Source organism: Seriola aureovittata, chromosome 5, assembly GCF_021018895.1.
Source record: "Seriola aureovittata isolate HTS-2021-v1 ecotype China chromosome 5, ASM2101889v1, whole genome shotgun sequence".
Taxonomy (NCBI): Eukaryota; Metazoa; Chordata; class Actinopteri; order Carangiformes; family Carangidae; genus Seriola; species Seriola aureovittata.
In genome coordinates, this window is record NC_079368.1 from 13,700,214 (window position 1) to 13,714,286 (window position 14,073).

Here is a 14,073-nt window from a genome sequence, read left to right on the forward strand (position 1 = left end):
TGTGTGTGCTTCCCCGCTACTATACAAAGCAGAAATGAGCAGCCCTATAAATGAAAATGATAAACAAATGATACGTCGTCCACCGCTACCTCAAAAAACCTTCACATCTATCCCCTGGCTTTTGTGGATATTTCAAGAATGTGTTTTGCTGGAAGGGAAACAGAGAGACGATGCTTGGTGGAGGGCAGACAGAGGGAGAAGGGACTAACACTGTCTTTGTAAAAAAAAAAAAAAATCTAATTCAAACAGACCGCCAAAAGCACAAACACACACAGAGCAAATACACACAGTTTCAACGTGTACACTTACACACACATATACAGGTTATGTGGCCACGTAAACAGCCACACGTCTTAGACACAAACACACCCTCACCCTCCTGCACCAGGTGAAGCTGTAAAACATCAACACAGTATTATTTCGGACTGTTTTTGGTGCATCCTGTTCCATATATTTCACTGTATCCTCTGGAGGTGTGTTTGTTTTCATCCTCCCTCTGAGGGACAAGCTGTGCTGCAGCTACAGATCAGTGTCTGTCCAGACCAGTCATACAACAGGCACTATGCAGCACTGCAGAGCGAGCAAAGTGTGTGTGTGTGTGTGTGTGTGTGTGTGTGTGTGTGTGTGTGTGTGTGTGTGTGCGCGTGTGTGTGTGTGTGCGTGTGTAAATATCTATAGCCACAGTAACAGTCCAAGATGATGATTGATTGGTTGGATTAACAAAGAGGAGTAAAAAAAATATCCAGTATGTAGCATGTATGTTACTCTGTGCCCCCCATGTGCACAATCAGCATGTGTACGAATGTAGTGTAATAATTAATGTAGGTGATGTATCGTGTTGGACAAACGATCTTAAAAATACAGCGATCTATGTTTAAACAACACGATGCTGCAAGCGGAGGCAGGACAGAGACAACGGCTACTCCGCATCACAGAGCACAGTGCAGAGTGTACAGTATATACTAAGCACAACATCCCACTAAATCTGAAAACTTTAGTGGGCTCGACCGCTGTTTGTGTGAGACATATCACTTGTCATATTGAATGTGAGGGTTGTATTTCAGCTTTTGACAACAGCAAGTAAAGAGAAACAATGGGTGGGAGGTAAAGGAGGAGGAGCGCTACACCTAAAGAGCGCTTTGACCTTTCAGATGTGACATTAGCAGAAAAAAAAAGAGCTACGCAGAGGGAGGGAATGAAGATGACAGAAGAGGAAGACAAAGGAAGCGAAAACCACAGACAGAGAACAAAAGGTGTGATAGTGTTAAATATTTAGTTTGGGGGCTTCTCTTGTGATTTCTGCGACGGCACTGTACAACAGGAACACATCTCAAACTTTATTGAAAGCAAAGCCATTTTTATTTCCTGTAGGACAGACAAGAGAAATGAAAAAATCAGTGGCAGTATACAATCACAAGAAGTGAATATATTTCATTTCATAAGATGACGTGAACACAAGAGAGAGGGAGAGGACTCGGCCTGTGTGTTTGTAATTCAGAGAGTGTCTCACTCTAGTTCCACCCTGCATGAGAAGCAGCGAGGAGGAGGTCACCCTCTGTGTCCAGAGAGTCACATGATTCAACTGAGGGAGTGGGGGTGGGGGGTGGGGGGGAAACATACAGCTGAGTATATGGAGAGAAAACAGAGATGTTCTCTACAGACACAGAGGCAGAGAGAGGCTGCCCTGACGGAGCAATACACTGCAGCACGACAGGACGTATCACAGCAGGATTAATATCATATTCAACCGCCAGTGATATCTACTGTGTCATCGTGTCGTGGAAAACAAGATTCGATGACACAAAGAGGACGAGAGAGACTTGTCCATCCCAGCGAAGCACAGATTAGTTTTACTCACACCCTGCCCTGGAGTCCAAAGGTCCTCTTACTGTTTTTTAAGGGTGACAGGCAGGTTTATTACCTATACATATCTCTGTGGATACAACTGACTGTGTTTATTACCCTCAGAAATGGTCAATCATGGGGTTGAAGGAGTATGTTGCCCTGCCTTTATTGATCTGTGGTCACAGCGTGCTAAAGATAAAGCGAGAGGGACGGATTTCATGTTACCAGCTTTCCACATTCTTTAACTCTTTTCTCCCACTTGTTTGTCTTCACCCACCCCTCCACGTCTCATTTTGTCATCCCTCCCTCCGACTCACAAATATAGGGTCCCCCGAGTGGGCCTCCGCAAACCTCATCATTACCAGGGCAGGAAAGTGGGAGGGGGACATGCGGGGGGCGCTCTCAGCAGGGCCAAAACAACAACAAGCAACAACAACAAACATCACAACCTCCAAATAATCTGAATTCCTGCGAGACTGCCAACGTGTCGCTCTGCCAGCAGCCTCCAACCAACCAATCGTTACGCAGAGGAGAACAATTATGAGCCAATCAACCCTGCAGGCGTCCTTTTAGGAGATTTTTTTTCACCCTCTAAAAAGCTGGTGCTGATGTGCCGCAGGGCCAAGGAGGCTTATGACCCTGACTCATAAGTAGACAATCTTCCCAAGATTAACATGACTCTTTACGAACGTGACTTTGGGGAATCAGTCGGGCAGAGAAACTTTGACTGGATATGTGCCAGGTCATGTGGAGATTACATAAAATGCTCTGAATCTGGACCGTCGTGACAGAAGTTTATCTTCACTCAAAGGGGTATTCAATGTCTATGCCACAGTGGCTGTGATATCCTGTCTTTTTAGTTCCCAGAAAACTCATTTCCCATAAATCAACTCAATAGTATCTTTTCTTGAAGTTGTATTTATGTCATATTGTTCAAACCATAACTGTGAGGAGCTGAGTGGGAAAAATCAACAACATCTGGACTTTCTAACTTCAACAGTATCTCTGACTTGCTGCAAAGAACAACAGCAGTGTCCGAAAAACCACATTTACAACAAAATAAAATCCAATATTGCCACTAATGAAATAAATCAAATTAATTTAAAAGGAGCTGTACGCTGTTTGTTTGTACCTGTTTCACTTGCCAATGAAGTGCTACAAATTACAAATTAAGTATTAGAGCCTTCAAGCTGAGATTTTTTTTTTTACCTGAGACTTAAGGAAATGGGTCAAGAGCCACAGACGACTTAATACAAGAGTTTTCAGTTAGTGCTGCTGAGACTGAATGAATGATATTCATGTGTCAAATTGGTGGAGTGTCCCTTTAATTATTCTTTTGACTTTATTTCACTTTCATGAGCAAACCAGAAAACACTGATGGATCACTGCCATCCGAACATATTTACAGCAGATTGTTGACACTGTAGTCCGCCAATTAAGTCCAGACTTGTTATATTTCAAGGATTTAAGCTTAAACGAACACATATCAACTTATCTTATCATCTATTTTCACCACATTTATGAACATGCTATTTATGTTCTTTTAATGCTGTCCCAATGCAAATGCTGATCTTGCCAATATTTATTTTGCATAAACATGAGATTATTTTAACCTACTGCCGAGCACTTGCACTTGATCATATAAACAAATCACATAAACACAAGATAAAAGGTTGTGACTTTAGGAGATGCTTGTCATGTGTTTCAACTGTTTTGTGTGCTGTGGCAAATAACATGTATAATACTCTAGCTTTCATTTTCTAACAGATCTCATATTGACAAGGTGAACATTGATCTCAGAACTGATAATAAAAGGCAGTTAATTATAAAGTCCTGACTGAGTCCTGCTGGCTATCAGTAGTACTGTACGTGGTATGTGCTGACATGAGCGCAGCCTGGCTGATGAATGAGCACAAAGAAAGAGATAACAGAGAGAGAGAGAGAGAGAGAGAGAGAGAGAGAGAGAGAGAGAGAGAGAGAGAGAGAGAGAGAGAGAGAGAGAGAGCCCATGCTAAGGTAGAGGTTCAACACAGCTGAACAGAAGTGTGGAGGCCAAACCTCATCAGGTCGACAGAGTCTGTTGGTCAAACTGCCCACCGACCTCTCTGGGGTTTATACTAGGAAGCTTCTTCTCATTCAGCAGTGGTCTGATTCATACTGCTCGCCCTGGAAAAAGTGCAACTCATTCTTTGTTTTAAAATATTTTGAGGATGCTTGGAGCACTGATTCAGTCGGTCCAGTAATATGTTGGACTACTGATAATCAATTTGTTTTGATGAGTAATGAATAATTTTGTGTATCTAGTAAAAAGACCAACCATGCTAGTGAATGCTCAACAGATATAGATCCTTCGAGATGGCTAAGATTAGCTTATCCCCGATTTATCAGTGTCAGTATCAGCGCATGTGTAACAAGAAATTGAAGCACAGAAATACCAAAGATATAATAGAGTGAATTTGGAAAAGTGTCCCCAGTATATATATATAAAATCTCACTCAGTACATATCTAGAAGGGAATTCTTCAATCAAAAATGTTTATATTGTGTGATCATGTTGCAATAATTTTTAATTTCGTCAGCGTGAATTTAATACTTTTTGCTGGTTTGACATTTTATAGGATAAATTACAAATTTAGTAATTGATTAACCACAACAGTACAAGATTAACCAATTCAAAAGTAATAATTGGTAGCAGCCCCTAAAGGCCTGGTACTGACTCACACAGCTAAGCAGCACAACACACAAGACTCATTAATTAGAAACTTTTGTTTTCATATACTCCTTTCTTACGACTAAACTTGAGTCAGGAAACAAGAAAAATGTTGACGGGGTGCTGAATAACCCGAGATGGCGAATTCTGGCAAGAAAACAAACAGTCTTGTCGTGCTTTCAGCTCACTGCAGCTGGGACGTAGCACATTAGCACTTGGGCCCAGAGCATAACTGTAGACGGTGGTGAGAGAGGATCCTCTGAGAGAAGAATTAGAGTGGGTGTAGTAGGAAGAGAGTTCACACTAAACAGACACAAACATTATGAGGTGCCAGAATTCATTATCACAACACAGTGTGGCTTTTTTTTTCTTTTATCAGATTATTATCTTAACTGTAACTGGACCTAGCAAAGGGGGGGGGGGGCACACCCCTGCGTGCGGACATGAGGCACATGGGTCAGTCAGTCCATTATCAGGAATGAGGCAAAGAGAGCTGAGAACTACTGTTCAGGGCACTGACTTATGTAACTGTCTTAATAAGCCTCATATGCCTGTTATTTTGGTCCTATCACTGCTGGGATCCCATGGTACAGTACGAGCACAGTGCACAGAGTGCTCTTTGACCCAAAATCACAAGACAGCACTAAAAACCTTACAGTTGTTAATTGTTGTGCTACCTCTTCAAAGGAAGCTTATACAGCAAGAAAAAGATGCACTAATGTTGGTTTAAAAATGTGGCCTTCTGCTCTGAGCCAGTGTTATTGATTACAGTTACAGTCACTGTCACAATACAATCATTCATTTAAGAAAGACTCTGATCCGCCACAGCTAAAACCCAAGAAGGGGAAAAAAAGCTAAGGGTCAAAAAGTAAATATGATGTGTCTTGACAAGGTTTTGGCTCTGCAGTGCTGTGGCACTTCTGCTGCTACTCAAATGGAAAATATTACATAATGTGCAGATGCTGCTCACTCTGACAAGCAACATATCAGTACAAGGGCAGTGTGCAGCGCAGCAGAAGAGCTCAGGTGTTATCCCCAAAGAGAGAGCAGGGGGATTTGCATGAGCCATTTTCCCTTTCAAACATCCTCTGCGGCAAAACTGACCAACCTGGCCCAAGCTGGACCGATTCCACTGCCGCCGGGAAGCCAGTCAGATTTGCATGATAAATTCATTTTCTCCAAACACAGGTGCACACACACTTTGATCCAAATTAGTGACAGTGTGTGAGACAAATTTTTCAAGGAACAGTCAGCTGCTTTGTCATGCAGAGCCACAGGACTATAACATGACAAGGGTCACAGGGCAAAATCAGACCCAGGACAGAGCGATGACACTTTACACTTCAGCCAGCTGAACCCCCAGGATGCCCTGTGACCAGATGTTTTCAGCTAAAATGGCTTACAGTTTAAATAAATCACACACAGAGCTATATCAGAAAACTCTACTGCATTAATTAAAAAACGTTATTTCCAAAGGGAAACATTTCTCATTAAAGTTGTTCAAGATCCTCAGATGAAGAAAAATCTAAATCATAACGTGCCAAAACTTTTCATCCGTCATTATGACAAAGCAAAAAAATCAAACACACAAATATAATTTTGTCCATTAAAATTCAGTATTATGTCAACGATATAATGTCAAATAAACACAAGCCCAACAGTTGAACTGCCACTGAATGATAACCAATGAGTCCAGATCATTCACTGAACACTGCTGTTGTTGAGCTTGCGAACGCAGCGTCCCTCAGCGCCGGGCAGCTTTCACAAACTTAACCAGATATCTCTTTTTCTCTTTGCACTGATGAAGCTATTTCACAGTCACAGCCCAGCTAATTTTTTTGGTGGTGGGACGGGTCAGGGTGGAAGAATCATGAGGAGCCTGGCGGCCAAGTAGCTAGAGGAGAAATGTAGCAGTTCACTGTAAAAAGCAGTGTTAATGTGACAGATACTGAGCCAGTAAATGAAAGAGGCTGGTCCACTTTGTGCAGCTTCTAATAATGTACCCAGACAATATACAGAAAATCTGTCACCTCATCTACAGCACAGTGTGTCAAGCAGCTGTGTGAGTTTCTCAGTTATTTGGCTCACAAAAAGTTCAACTGAGCCAATTGATAACAATATCTAAACATGAAGAGGTCTTCACATTAGAATTATACCACATGCATTCGAACCAGGATGTTATGGTCTGATTTCCATTATTGTCCTGTAAGCGATTCTGCCCCTCACTGTGTTACACAACCTTCAACTTGCTTGCCTCATTTCCCATCAAACTGGACAGACTTCCAGTTTCACACTAAATGTGCAAGGCAGAGTTACAGTGACTTAAACAAAGACAAGAAAAAAAAACTTCCCCATTAATTAGAAAAGTGACTGTCCAATAGCTACACCGTGGGACAAACTGGTCCTACAACAGGCTTTATTTGAACTATAGCAGCAAGAATTTAATTTAGAGCTCAAGGGTGAACTTCAAATGACTTGGAACCACCACCACATTTATTCTCACCTTCACTTCAAATGTGATTCAAACTGTGCTACAAGAGGAAAAACATTATGCTTACAATCAATCTGACCTTCTGCCCTTTATCCAATCATACAAAACATATTCAGAGTTGGAGGGGAATTGATAGAGAAATCCAGCCTCTATGCTAAGATCAGGTGTGTTTGGTTTTTTTTTTTTTGTTGGTTTTTTTTCAGGGTATGACAACCCCGTTTCTCACCAGGAAACTGAACAGCTGGATCACTCGCTTCAGTGGAAGCGCACACCTCCAGTTTTTCACCTGTCGCGACAGACAACCTGAGAAGTGATACTCTGAAACACGAAATGTCACAGTATGCAAGGTGGTTTTTTCTGTGTGTGTCAGCGTTGTAAACCTTTACAAGACGCCTGTAGTGTTCCGCATGATGCATCAAACTCACAGTAGTCTTGACCACACAGTCGTCTTCTTTTGAGTGTCGAGTAGAAATAATATTTCCCCTCAGAGTGGCTGCTGCAGTCCTCACAGAAAGGTCTGTCCTCAAGCAGATAATCCCCAACCGATAAATGAATGCGATGAAGAATAATATACGCAGTGTTTACTTCTACCACAGGCAGACTGTGGACTACTAAAGACTCACTCCTCTACTGCGAGCAGCAAGACACCCTGTGTGTGTCCGTGTCCCTGCCCTGCCTCTTTACATACAACCATGCCATTCAGTGCGCCACTGGATAGAGATATGAAGAGCGAGACGCCCTCTGCAGGCAGGCCTGAGCAGGAGTGGAGAGCCCACAGCAACAAATTTCTCTAATTTCATTACCCAAAGTTAGTCTGATATTATATCCGTTTTCTCTCCCAGCTTATGGAGGACCAGGGATGTCACGGGGAAACTAATAAAGCATTGCCAGAATTTCATATTTTAATAGGAATCAAAAATAGGAATTGCAAAAATAATTTATAAATGAGCGATTAACCCATCAGTAAATATTTAAGATTTAAAAACAGCATAAAACATCATTAAATAAACCATTTGTAAATATATTTATTAAGTCGTGAACATGTAATGGAATTTGAAAAAAAATATTTGAAAGGGCATTTTATAAGTGGGAATACATTCCTGGATTCACTCCTAAATTTCTTCAAATTTTCCTTTTCCTTTTAGCTAATCAATTAGCTTGATCATTTAGCCTTTCTGTGACACTCTGTGCCTTCAGTACTGGTAATACCCACTGGTTAGCTCTCCAACCAATCAGAGAGCTTTCATTAATAAATGTATTTACAAATGGTGCATTTTATGAGTATTAATGATCGTATTTATTGATGGCTTAATAGTTCATTTGTAAAATTCTTGAAAAGGGGAGTATTTATTGATGGATTAATCTATTTTTAATGCCAATTATAGTATGAAATTAAGGAAATGCTTTATCACTTTTCCTTTGACATGCCTGGTCCTCTATAACCAGCTGTGTTCTCACTCCCATTTTTGTTCCTCTGTTGCATGAGATAGATTTGGCAACCCTGACACTTAGTGCAACATATTAATATACAGTAACTTGTGGTGAACATTTGTGCAACAATAATATAACCTTTTATTTATTTTTTTAAATATTTTATTAACTAATATTGCTTCATTGAGTTTATAATATAATTTCATAATCAGTTGCAGTACCCTATTATTTCATATGTAATTTGCAGGTGTAACATTTAAGTTAGTTATTTACAACCCGTTTAGTGTGGAGCACTTTTGGTTCCCACCTGCCATTGTTTGCAGGAGGATAAGTGTGAATGTGACAGCCTATTCAATGCACATCATGGATGTATGATGCACATGTCCTGCTAAGAGTAGAATAAAGTTGAGTCCTACCGTGTTGGTGGTGACTAAAGAAGACAGTTAAAAGAAAATTGTAGTCCGCTTGTCACCCACAGCCCAGAGAGCCTGGAGAACGCTAGGGTTACAATAACAAAAAAAGGCAGCCTGTTTCATATTTACATATTTATTAACATTAAAAGCAAAAATGAAACAGGAAAATAAAAATGAAGCTGCAGAACTTCAGGCTCCATGGTCACGTTGGGAAAGAGAGCTGCTGTCATCCAATCCAGGAGCACCAGAGGTATCTCTACAGGAGTAAAAAGTCCCCTCTAAATGAGCATATTTACATCTACATTTGCACATACTATGGCCTATATGATGCGTATTTAATGTTCACTAACCTCTCACTGGTGTTTCCAGAGCTTTGAATGTCTCTTAGGGGTTCAGCCACACCAGAGTCACTGCAACAAGTTCAGATTAAACACGAGAACATGTTGGTAATGTGATATCAAAACAACAAAACATATGAATAAAGAAACTTTGTGAATAATGATTTATTTCCTTTACCTGCCCTCCTGTGGATTTTGCTCTCTGTTTTGTCTCTTTTTATATATATGTATAATTAGGCAAACCAGGGAAACCAGGGAAACCAGGACTATTAGCACTACACATGTGGAATCAAGAGGTGAATATTTAAGATGATTGTATAAATACACAATAAATACAACACACAGTAAAATGTGGATCTCACCTGATTGTCAGCATTTGAAAGACAAGCATTTGAGTCCTGAGCGAAAGCAAGAAGATAGAGAAAGGCAAAGCAAGTAAAGCAAATTTAAATAGTAGCAAAAAGCCAGAAAAGACATGGGTTAAAAGTGTTGAAAGAAAGATGATGCTATTAACAGATACTTGTCCAGAGGCAAAAGAAACATGGTGATTGCAGGCTAAATATCAGATTTACTGGTGTTCAAACCTACCGATCCAGATGCTTTCAAGGGATTTCTGTTCTGGTGATTTGGTATCTGGAGGAAAGAGGAAAAACTATGATCAATGATCATATCAAAACAGCAAGCAGCATGATATAAAGTGTGTATCTGCAGGAAAAGCTTACCACGGGTAAGAGAACATATGTCACTGGTGGCTAGTTGAAAAAAACACAAGAAGTGTTACAAAGTGTTATCAGACAGAAGAGCATCGGTTACTGGACACCAGAGAAGATATTCAACTACATACAATAGGATTATTTATTTAGTTTTTAATCAAGAAAATGTGCTGAGTGTAAAAATCTCATTTAACGTCAGTATCATCAGTGTTCTACTTACGGAGCATATTGAACAGAAACACACTTCAAAGGGAATAAATATTAATTTAGGGCCTAATTTAGAGGTGTTTTGTGAAGAGTACAGATTTAAAATTAAAAAAAAAAAAGTGACACCAGAGAGTTTAGCAGCTAAAAGGTGGGTGTTGAGTTTTAGCAGTGAGCAGTGATGGAATTTCCCTTGAAAAGTAAAATGTTTTCAAACAGCACCCTCAGCTGGGACTGATGAATCCTTGCATCCTTGCTGCAGAAGCAACAAGAGCAGCAGCGGACGACAGCAGCATAAAATTAGCAGTGAGATTAACAGAATAAGTTTGAAATCGTCACATATTGAATGGTCACATCTAAATAAGAATACATGTAAATCAAAATTGCAATTTTACACATGAAAATCAACCCAAAAAAACTCCATCCGAACAGGGATACTAATGTGCATGTAAGCAAGTCAATATGTGCAGTTTGTAGGAATATAAATTGAGAATAAATTTTAAATTGAAGAATGGTAGAATCATTGCAAGAAAACCGCATTATACAGTAGGCCTACATAAAGGGCCTTAGAAAGTAAAAGTAAACACCTGTACACTTCCTGGTCTCAATATAAGCCTCCCCTTCAAATTCACAGGGATCATCTGTATCGGAGGAGACGAATGCCCGACCATCATGCTGACAAACAGACTTGGGTGGTGGTAGGTGGCCTGCACAGTCTGGAATGTGTTTGTCAGTGACGACCAGCTCGTCTTTGCAAAATATTTTTGTCACATTGGAAGCACATCCTGGAACCTCGCAGAAATACACAGATGTGTTTCCACCTGTAACATACAACACATCTGTGAAATATCTTATAATCTAATAATAACGATCTTATAAGCATGAGAAGATGTATACCATGACCTGCTGTGACTGCAAAGTACTGCACACCACTAACCAACAGCAACAGAAGGGAGATAAGCACTGTCAAGACAAAAACACAAATTAAAGCGAAGGCTCTCTGGTGGTTGTCTTTAAACACAGTTTGAGTTGGTGAATTATCAGAAACTTACAGTTCATGAGTGCTGTGACGGCTTTCTGGATCACAAAACCCAATCCAACCCTGCTCACTGCCACATATGTTGTTCCCCTCGCACTTCCTGATGGATATACATTTCAGCATTAAAGTTAGTCAGTTTGATCTTCATGAGCCTATATAGTCACAGCACATCCTGATTTGCTTTTCCCTCTATACATTTTCCCATATGTAGGCCTGTCACCATAACTACTTTTATTTTGTTGGACAATATTTGCGATAAACATGGTTGACATTTCAAGTCCATGTTATGCCACTCATATAATGATAGCATCTTAATGCAAGGAGCCTAGACCCTTTCAAAGAGCTGAACTTTTAATCTTAAAATAAAAAATTAAAAGTTAATCTTAAGAATATTCAGATTTTGGAATTATGATGTGAAAATATATATAAATATATATAAAAGGCTACTAAATACATTAAACATAAACAATAATAGTAAAATAAAGTCGACATACTGGCTAGTTTGCGTTAATGGACTCTCAGTGTCTCTTTGGTCGAGAATTTACTTGTGGTGGCAAAAAAGGTCTCCACACCGGATCTGTGGGGTTGTTTAAAGACTTCCCCTGGTTCACTGTGGCTGCAGCTGTGTATGTGAGGGATGAAGGAGGGAGTCTGACTCACACGAATGACAGCAAAACGTGTCTCAGCACATTTTTTTGGTTTTAGACTTAGTCACTCGGCCAAACACGTTATGTGAACACTGAACAGTCTAGCAGGACTTTTCATGTGTCAAGTCTAATAATGGAAGGGAAATCCCTGCTATTCATTCTGACATGTTGGCTAAAATGTTTCTGACAGTTTCATACCCTGGAAATTATTAACTTGCTCCCGGTCCCGGGACTAACACTAAACTAACACCTCACCTCAAACAACGACAACCGCAGAGCTAAACTTAGCAAGAAGAATATGAGAGACACAAATACAAACACGAACCAAAATTGACACTCACTTTCGACGAGCCTCACTGAGCCAAGCCAGTGTTCCTGTTGATGGGAAGTGGTTTGTGCTTTAAAGTCTACTCGTCTGTGCAGTAGCTTTAAGACAGACAGACAGACAGAGAGAGAGGGAGAGAGAGAGAGGGAGAGAGAGAGAGAGAGAGAGAGAGACAGAGACAGAGACAGAAACAGAGACAGAGATTGAATTTACTGAATTTTCATTTTACACAAAAGCCAAAGTGGCATCAAATCAACAGCAAACATAAGCCCAGCATGCCTGAGTCCCCCTCAATAATGGGGTACAAAGCATTTTGTAACACACCACACAGAAAACAAAGAGTCCAGATAATTCATCATCCGGTGGTAACTGTGATCAGTTTTTAGTATGCTCGTTGTTATTCTGATCATATGGTGACAGCATCAGAGGCAGTTATCTAATACAAACGTAGAAGGGGGGGGGGGGTCATTTCTTTGCATTTATTTTCTTTATTTTACACTCTGCACCAAAAAAACAGCATCGCCATCGTCAGACCACTTTTCATTTAAAGCCTTGCACACTTTTATATAAACAGTTAAAATAGCTCTGGAAGTCTTTGTAAACTCTTCTCTGGATGCTGACATAACAGACAGGTTATGGGCACAGTTTATTTAAGATAGACTGATTACAGCCAACGCTCTGCACACCATGCAAACTTTAAGCTGGCGATGCTCGATCAAGAATCCTCCCTTCATCACCTCCGACCACATCCAGTCTCTCCCTCCACACAAGTTTCCTCTCTTCTATTCAGATCTCTTTTACAGCAAGACTAAATGTACACAGCGCTTTTCCTCCCATCACCACCATGCACAAGTATGCACCGAGTAGTATACTTACTTCACTTTCAATAATCCGCTCTGGTTAATGGCGATATAAAGTGCAGGTGTTCCGTCTCCTTAAAAAGTTGTTGAACAGGCGAACTTCTATGAGCAGTTCGTAGCAGGTGTTAAAGTCAGCAGGTTTATGAGGGGTCTATCGATATAATGTAATATATAGTCAGTCTGTTCATCTCCAACCCAACCTACCTACCTAGTTGGTATAAGAAAGCTCCAATAAGATTAGCCCCAGCCTTCCGTTAACTTCACTGTCATCAATCCTGCAGCAGAGATAGAAACAATAACACTACCACCCTACCCTATTAGTCATTTTACTTGAACGTGCACCATTACAGTAAGTGAAGGACAGTCACAATCATCAGGACAGATCGCTTCCTGGAAGACTCCACCTTGCACCGCAGTTACCGTGCAGTGCTTTACTGATAATGATCGTAATTGTCACATTATTGAGTAAAAACAGTGGTTATATGCAGGCTATAATGCTGGCATGTCCCTCTTGAAGGCAACACCTTAGATTGCGAATTTCTCAGTTACAACACCTCCTGTTTTCCAGAGTCCAATTCTTTTTTTATCACCATCAATAAACATCTGATGTTGCTGTGTCAATTAATGATGCCAGCATATCACTTCACGTATTGTTTTAATCTCTGTTGTGCATTTGGTCACAGGAAATGCTGTAATTACGTTTCATTGACTGCGTGCAGTCAGCGTTTCCAACGAAATGCTGAACCATGTCATTTAGTCACTTAATCATGCCATTTTTTTTCATTCATGTAGCACTCTCACTCAAAAAGCATGAACCTTTGCAAGAAAGTTTACACTTCCTTAGTTACCGTTGAGTTTATGTCTGTTTGTATGTATTATTTCTGAAGTGAAACTGAAATTATGAGCTGTTAGCTTCATGTAACCTGGTTAATCTTTCAGCATTAATTCATAGTCATGGTTCAGCAAAAACAAGAACAAAATTATGTATCGGTGGCAAATCCCACATTTGTGCTTCTGTTAAAAATAAGGCTCTGGTTTAGGCTACACTGTGTGACAAT

The 14,073-nt window shown here is 40.3% G+C and overlaps 2 protein-coding genes across 7 annotated transcripts in view; both read right to left on the reverse strand.

Annotated features, from left to right (window-relative positions):
• The window catches only part of pip5k1bb (phosphatidylinositol-4-phosphate 5-kinase, type I, beta b), a 33,355-nt gene extending 25,639 nt beyond the window's left edge, over positions 1 to 7,716 (reverse strand). Inside the window, exon 1 of the mRNA XM_056375670.1 lies at positions 7,471 to 7,716. The gene's annotated coding sequence lies outside the window, so the exon portion shown is untranslated. The remainder of the gene's footprint in view (positions 1 to 7,470) is intronic.
• Positions 7,717 to 9,006: 1,290 nt separating this feature from the next.
• On the reverse strand, positions 9,007 to 13,950 carry LOC130170277 (uncharacterized). Of its 6 annotated transcripts, XM_056377495.1 has the most exons (11): positions 13,032 to 13,950; positions 12,172 to 12,256; positions 11,678 to 11,805; positions 11,197 to 11,283; positions 11,042 to 11,107; positions 10,732 to 10,965; positions 9,950 to 9,979; positions 9,816 to 9,860; positions 9,406 to 9,502; positions 9,240 to 9,299; positions 9,007 to 9,145 (listed from the first exon to the last, which is right to left on the reverse strand). In XM_056377495.1, the coding sequence occupies exons 4-11, from the start codon at positions 11,201 to 11,203 to the stop codon at positions 9,079 to 9,081; spliced, it is 606 nt and encodes a 201-aa protein (XP_056233470.1). In that variant the 5' UTR covers positions 11,204 to 11,283; positions 11,678 to 11,805; positions 12,172 to 12,256; positions 13,032 to 13,950; the 3' UTR covers positions 9,007 to 9,078. The 6 variants fall into 6 exon arrangements, 5 of the variants coding, with proteins under 5 accessions (XP_056233470.1, XP_056233471.1, XP_056233472.1 ...); XM_056377496.1 differs by lacking the exon at positions 11,678 to 11,805 and having other exon boundaries at positions 11,048 to 11,107; XM_056377497.1 differs by lacking the exon at positions 11,678 to 11,805 and having other exon boundaries at positions 10,732 to 10,936.
• Between the last annotated feature and the right edge of the window lie 123 nt (positions 13,951 to 14,073).

Bases quoted from the DNA above. Each gene is read 5' to 3' on its own strand.
- LOC130170277 (XM_056377494.1), bottom strand. The intron at 10,966-11,041 runs GTATACATCTTC...TGTATGTTACAG, and splicing joins TGCAGTCACAGCAGGTCATG to GTGGAAACACATCTGTGTAT. The intron at 9,300-9,405 runs GTAAAGGAAATA...AACTTGTTGCAG, and splicing joins CAAAATCCACAGGAGGGCAG to TGACTCTGGTGTGGCTGAAC.